This window comes from Vulpes vulpes, chromosome 4 (assembly GCF_048418805.1).
Source record: "Vulpes vulpes isolate BD-2025 chromosome 4, VulVul3, whole genome shotgun sequence".
Classification (NCBI taxonomy): domain Eukaryota; kingdom Metazoa; phylum Chordata; class Mammalia; order Carnivora; family Canidae; genus Vulpes; species Vulpes vulpes.
This window is the reverse complement of record NC_132783.1, coordinates 18557006-18564415: the sequence shown is the minus strand read 5'-3', so window position 1 is coordinate 18564415 and position 7410 is coordinate 18557006. Positions and strand designations below refer to the sequence as shown.

The 7410-nt window shown below is 33.5% G+C and overlaps 1 protein-coding gene across 4 annotated transcripts in view; it reads right to left on the bottom strand.

Annotated features, from left to right (window-relative positions):
• The window catches only part of BBS7 (Bardet-Biedl syndrome 7), a 39011-nt gene that overhangs the window by 1888 nt on the left and 29713 nt on the right, over window positions 1-7410 (bottom strand). For 2 of the 4 annotated variants that reach the window (XM_026016806.2, XM_026016807.2), the window contains exons 16-19: window positions 4303-4412; window positions 4056-4159; window positions 3804-3927; window positions 1575-1720 (exon numbers count right to left, since the gene is read on the bottom strand). In XM_026016806.2, coding sequence (XP_025872591.1) covers window positions 1587-1720; window positions 3804-3927; window positions 4056-4159; window positions 4303-4412 — 472 coding nt within the window. In that variant the 3' untranslated portion in view covers window positions 1575-1586. Of the gene's footprint in view, window positions 1-257; window positions 1721-3803; window positions 3928-4055; window positions 4160-4302; window positions 4413-7410 lie in introns of those variants that run through there. The other 2 variants (XM_026016805.2, XM_026016808.2) reach the window with 1 other exon arrangement.

Below are 7410 nucleotides of genomic sequence, written 5' to 3'. Positions count from 1 at the left end.
CACCTCATGAAGATGTGATTAGGTAGGTGCTACCTTAACTACTGTTGATACATATATATATACAAATGGTAATGTACTGGAAGAAATTCAACTAGACAGTCACTAATTTTGATGCTTTTCCCAGCTGTGCTAGCCAACAAAAAGCACCCAGTGAAATTTCTAGTGACATAGATACAGAATTTTGTTCCATTTAGCAATGAAGGCTGTTTAAATATAATAAAAACATGACCTTTTAAAATAAAACTCTCAGTGATATGTGCCTTTAACAAGTTTTCAGATTTAATAAACAAGGCTTGCATATATTAATATAATGGTAAAGAATTAAGAGACATTGTTTTCTGACAAATTCATGAGGGTGCCCTTCTTGAAAACATGATTATATAATCTTTACGCCATTTTAAAACAATCTTCAAACACAATATTCTCCTGAGTATGAAGAAACATGAATTAACATTAGTGAATAAAACTTCTGTAGCTTTAAAGTCTTATTTCCCTCTCTACATGATAAAACAAGTCAGTGGACACTAGTGCAGGAAAATCTAAGAGGCCATCACTATTTCTGCACTATTCACATGTAGTACCCTTGTACAGTTCTACTGGTTACAGGACAGCAAGTGAAGATCCCTTCAATCTGTGCAGCTCTGCTCATTTCCATGGCCAAAATTTATAGCACTGAGCATACTCAAGCTCACAAACTGAGCACAGGTCACAAAACATTACCTAGCAAGAGTGAAATCAGTTGCAAATTGGGGGATCCCTAGGTGGTTCAGTGGTTTAGCGCTGCCTTCCGGCCCAGGGTGTGACCCTGGAGACCGGGGATCCAGTCGCACATCAGGCTCCCTGCATGGAGCCTGCTTCTCCCTCTGCCTCTGCCTCTGCCTCTGCCTCTGCCTCTGCCTCTGTCTCTGTCTCTGCCTCTGTGTGTGTGTGTGTGTGTGTCTCATGAATAAATAAGTAAAATCTAAAAAAAAAAAATCAGTTGCAAATCAATCTCAACTCCTAGAAAAAATAATTAGTAAGTTATTCTCACTGGTTAACAATATATAACTGGTCCTTATATAGTAACCAGGACACAAACCAGGCACCAGAACTTGGAATCTGGTCCCAGCTTTACAAAATAACAACAGCATGTCCTCTTCATCACTTAACCTCACAGAGAATCAGTTTTCTTATACGACTTGACAAAATAACAATAAATATATATTGTGAAGCTCAGATGAAGTACTATATGTAAATACACTTTGAAAACTGTAAAGCAGCTTATATGTGCGTGTAGCTTGTTAAATATTTGAATTTATTTTCCAAATATTTCTCATTTAAAAGTTAAAACATCCACTAGCAAAAAGTTCATTGAAATTCCTTATAATCATTCCACTTGTTCCAAAATAAAAATTCTCTTTATTTTTAAAAAGTTCCCATTTCTCAAAATAGAAGCATTAGTAAAGGAAGTCACATCTTAAATGTTTTTAGAATATATTAAAAAGCATTTGAAATACAAGTATGTACAGTTAGCTTGTGCCACAATTCTGTTTTAAAATATTTCATTTAAAAAGACAACTTCTTTGGAACTTTACCTTGTGTACATTTCATGCAGCATCAAAGAAAGCAATCAATGCATTTTGGTCGTAACTGTCCAGAATCTCCAGTAAAAGAGGCACTCTGGTTTTTACATTGGTGCCTTTGAACTTGAACTTATCTATGAAAAGATCAGTGATCATGCCTATAAAGAAAAATGTTAATTTCTTGTTATTGATTAGTTCTAATTAACACAGTTCTTAATGAAAGTGATACCTGAGAATCTATTTCTAAGCACTCATTAACTGCATTTTTAAATATATACAAAACTAAAAGTATTGATATTTTTAAAAATATTTATTTGGGGGGATTTTAAGGCAAGTTTCAAAACAAATAATTTGGCTAGTAATCCTCTTATTAGTTAAAAGCTACTAAATTCAGACAATTAACTGCGGACATGCTGTGAACTGCTATTGGTATATATGTAACATCACAAGTGGTTTTATTTTTCTTCCCAAGCTGACCATTTTGACAAAATGTAGAGAGATTGTTTTTTTTTTTTTTTTTTTTTTAAGATTTTAATTTATTTGAGAGGGAGCAAAAGAGAGCCTGAACAGGGTGAAGGGGGAGGAACAGAAGGACAGGGATAAGCAGACTCCTCGCTGAGCAGGGAGCCCCACTTGGGGCTCAATCCCAGGACTTCAGGATTATGACCTGAGATAAAGCAGATGCTTAACCAACTGAGCCACCCAGGTACCCCAACAGATCTTGTTCTTAACAGTTCTATTTGAATTAAAATATTCAATTAATATGATGAATATTCTTGGAATTTATCTAAGACGTGTTTCAGAATTTTTCGTATTTTACAAAGATAATAAAAGGAATACATCATATATGGCATAATATCCAAGGGAAATGAGCGGCAGCATCTGAGAACAAAACACAATAGTGGGACGCCTGAGTGGCTCAGCGGTTGAGCCTCTGCCTTTGGCTCAGGGCATGATCCTGGGATCCGGGATTGAGTCCCACATTGGGCTCCCTAAGGGGAGCCTGCTTCTCCCTATGCTTATATCCCTGCCTCTCTCTCTGTGTTATTTATTTATTCTTTCATGAATAAATAAATAAATCTTTAAAAACCAAAAAAACACAATAGTGTTTTTGTAGCAAAATATATGGATAAATATTCATACTAAGTAGAATAAAAATGACTATAAATAACCTCAATTGTCAGTTTAAGTGAGGTTTTATCATTAAATTATTAATTTAGATCAAGTCAAATTTGCTGCCAAATGATTTATGAAAGTTTTAGTTTTCAAAGCTTTCTAGATTTTGGAACTTGTGATAAGAGATAGTTTTGTACCACCCATCTTCTAAGTTATTGTAAGGATAAAAGATTATGTGTTTGCCATATAATCAATACTAAGATACTAGATTTTATTGTTATAGTTTGTGAGCAAGTCCCTGGGTATAAAATTCATTATGCAGGCTCAAAGATCAGTGTGGATTGATGATACCAACTGACTCTACAGATTTGGTATAGTACAAAAACCAAGCATTTTGGGATGAGGAAATTATAATGCAGGCTGTGCTACTACCTATGTGACAACAAACTTTTTAGTCTCAGGTTTCAGTTTAAAAAAATGTGAAAAATAACGATAACACCATCTACCTTGCAGAACTGTCGGAAGGATTAAATATCTGATTAATGAAGATATTATAAAGAAACGTGCTCTGCACAATAGGTATTATATAAAGATCACAAAAAAATGTTTTCCTTAAGCTGTTCTATCCTTTCTCTCTCTTCCTATATATCTCTCTTGCTCTCGATGTTTTTCAAGACAATTTGTGAAACACCCAACTTGTCACCATCAAAGCAAAACAAGTTTTCAACTGTAAATTGACAGCACATATATATCCCTTACATTTTGTCTAAAAAATATTAAATGTTGCATTTTGATATTTCACATTATCATAATAACCTAAAAATTATTTGTGTGAAATACAGCCTACATTTTAATACTTCATAGGTTATATTCATTTCACACCAGATTTCTTCATATACAGATTAATTTACTGCATTACATGTATTTCACTTAACTTTTATTTTGTCAAGTAAAAATATTAATTAAAAAAATTTGACAAAATATTCAATGAAATAAATTGGTTGTCACTGGTTCATGATTTTTATAATCTTCACTTATCTTTCTGCCTAGCTTCTCTCACATGATCCTTCGCAAATAGCCAGCAGAAAAGAAATATAGCAAGATTTTCTAGAATAGTCTACTAACCGTACAGTCTTTCAAGATGTGCAGGTTGCTTTTTGTATTCTTCCTGTAGGTGATCTGCTTCTTCTAGAATACAGCGATATTCTGGTATCAGAAAGTCTGTATTTCCCTCGTGAACCTGCAATTCCTTATTTAAAATAAAAAACAAAGGACTTTAATGTTCAAAGTTAAATCCATGTAACTTTAAAGTCTATAATTTTAGAAATCCCATCACCATAAAGTAATGATCATGAGTCCATGTAAATGTATACTTACTTTTAAAGCATCAATTAATTGCACTTTCTTAGCCAAAAGCAACTGGTACTCCAGCTTTGGGTGGATTAGCTTTAAAGTGTGTTTGACTGATACTTCATTTATCTCTAGAAGAAGGTGAGCCAGGCACGATTAGCTAAGTCACTTTGATCAGAAACATTCTTATTGTAACAACAACGAAAAACCAATATCCCAGAAAGAATGATTTATTTTTCTTATTCTTTTTTTTTTTTTTTTTTTTTTTTTTTACCGTATGATATGTTGAGGTTAATTTTCCTTTTGGTAGCTTCTTTAGACAGCACATCTTTGAGGATGGATATGGTAGAAATGTTGTCAGATTTAAAAATTCCTTCTCCTTTTCTATAAAATTAATATATTTTTAAAAGAACAACTTTAGAAGAAAATAAATATAGTAAGTAGGTCCAGTAAATACAATATTTTATAACCAGTACTTGGTGTTTAGAATTCATTTGATTTTAGATTTCTTTATATACATATCTCATTATTAATATAAAGCATACTTAAAATGTGTAATCTTTTACTGTTATACAAAGTTTTCATGTGAACAAAATTGTGAAACTAAATAAAAGATATTAGATATATGCCTCCCAAACATACGTCAATATATATAAGTCCTTCATTAAAGCATCTTTTTTCTTTACTTTGACTAATAAAATTTCCAACAGCTAACTCTGTATGTATATGAAATGCACTTAGAATTGCTTATTACACATAAGTATATTTTTCTTTGACGTACTCACATAAATTACAACATGACTACATTCTTCATTCTTAAAAGAAAGCTGATACTAAACATAAGAATAATAGCTCTGTTTTTCCATGCCCATCATCCATTGCCATTTCTTACAGACACAGGACCCGTCATCTTCTTTACAGTACCACTTCTTTTTTCTCTAACCCTCCTCAATCCATATAGTTGACCCTCGAACAATGTGGGGGGTTCGGCTGCCAAACCCCTGCAGTCAAAACTCTGCATATAACTTTTGACTACCCAAAACCTTAACTAGCAATAGCCTACTGCTGACCAGAAGCCTTACCAATAATATAAACAGTCAATCAACACATATCTTGTATGTCATATGTATTATATACTATATTCTTACAGTAAAGTAAATTAGAAAAAAGAAAATGTTATTAAGAAAATCATAAGAAAATAATTTACAGTACCATACTTTATTTATTTAAAAAAAATGTATATAGGTGGTCTCTCACAGTTTAAACTTGTGTTGTTTAAGAGTCAACTATAGTTTCACTGGCACTGGCCTCAACCCTTTTTGTGAGACTTTAGGAGGAAGCATTTAGCAATTTGTCACTAAATGTGACATTCCTGACCACAATGGTTCATGGCTCTACAATGACACTCAATCCTGGGACTTTTATTGGAACCAGTGGGAAAGAAAGGCTCGATGTTAGCTGAAAAGATAGAAAACTGGATAGAACTCCTGGTGGCCACAATGATACTTAATTGGAAAGCCAAAAAGAGACAAGAACAGAGCTGAGCAATGGAAAGGGATAGTCTTGATGACATCAGTTAAGCCAGTGACCCAGTTGTGCCTAAAGCAGATTACTCTGGACTTTTAAGTTATATGAGCTTTTATTTGGTATGTTGGTCTACCTGTATTTGGTTCCTTTTTATGATAATCAAAAGTTTCCTAATCAATATATATACCATCTTTCATGTATGAAATGCTGTCTTTTTGTTTGATTTTCACACACCCTAATAATTTATATTAACTACCTGTAGACAAATGCTAATTCTTTTTTTTCTAGGAAGATGACTCCTATATTATTTTGATTCCAATTATGTTTTAGAAATCATGATATTTTCACTAGTCTTTAATTTTAACTGATGATATTTAATATTAAACACAGAGTACCTAGCACTGTGGCATGATTCACAAGATTTACAATCTTTAATCAATCTTCACCACTCATTGAAGTGCTATTATTTCTATCCCTCAGAAAAGAAAACTGAAATCAGTGAAATAATCTAGATAGGTCAAATAGCTGGTAAGTCACAGAGTCATGATTCAAACCTAATGTCTGCCTCTAAAGCACACTTTCTCCATATTACATGTATTTTTAAGTACCCTAAAAATATTTGATCACTACTATGTTCAAAGCCATGTAGTAGGTACCTGGAGGAAACATACAAAGATAATTAAGAAATTGACTCTGCCCATAAGGAGCTTAAAGTCTAATTTGAATAATTTGAAGGGACAAGCTTATATAAAAATTACTATTTACTTCAAACAAATAACAATAAATACCTAAGACAGGTAAGAGGTCATTTCACATTCCGAGATAGGAACAAAGGAGAAGCAAAATTTAGCCTCTACTGTATTCAGACAGAAATTATGGAAGCCTGTGGGAGATGAGTGAGTAGCGACATGAAGGAGCAGGAGTGCAATGAAGAGCTTAAGAGTGTAGAAGAATATGACCTCGAACTTTTAAACATGATAGCTTCAAAAACCTAAGCTCTCAAGTTCTGAGCCATTTCCTATTTTTGATAAAGAAATTTAACCAGAATTTTTACTAGAATCAGGATCAATGTCTGAAACAATTTGGGAAGGTCTGCCATGTTTACAATATCGTCATACGGATGACTATAGAATATATTACTCCATTTAATCAAATCTTTTATGTCAATAAAATTTTAAAGTTTTCCTCATGTAAGTTCTGCATATTTCTAATGAATAGTTCTACAGATTTTACATGGATATTTGTTACTGTTATTGTTATTCTGATAGTGTCTTTTAAAATAATTTATTTTCTAACTGGTTATTGTTGGGAACAGGAAAGGTATTGATCTTTCATATTTGTCGCGCGCGCTGGGGGCGACAACCATCCAGGGATGAGGGTAAGGGAAGGAGGAAAAGAAAAGAGACATAAACAGAGTGGGAGCAGGAGGGACATATGGCCGGATTCAGCCACAATGCCAACTTTATTTGTATTATTCACTCTTTTATAAAGCAGGTTGTTTAACAAGCAGGATATTTTAAGCTTAGTTCTCCAGACATGTCCTTTCACAGTAGACAGCAACAGTATGCGCCCTTGAATAGATAGCTATAGTATGCGTCCTTGAGCCACAAGCCTTCAACAACAAGGGTGAGACAGGTGGGCCACGGTTGGAAGAGTCAACAGAGAGCCATTGCTCGATCCATTAACCCCTTCCTGGCACGCGGCTTCCAACACATATTCATCTGTATTCAATCATTTTTTAAGCTCATTAATTCTACTTGTTTTTCAATAGATTCTCTTGAACAGTATAAGCTTTCAATCATATTATTTTCAAGTTATTCCTGCCTTAAAACAAATGAAAAATTAGAACTCCATT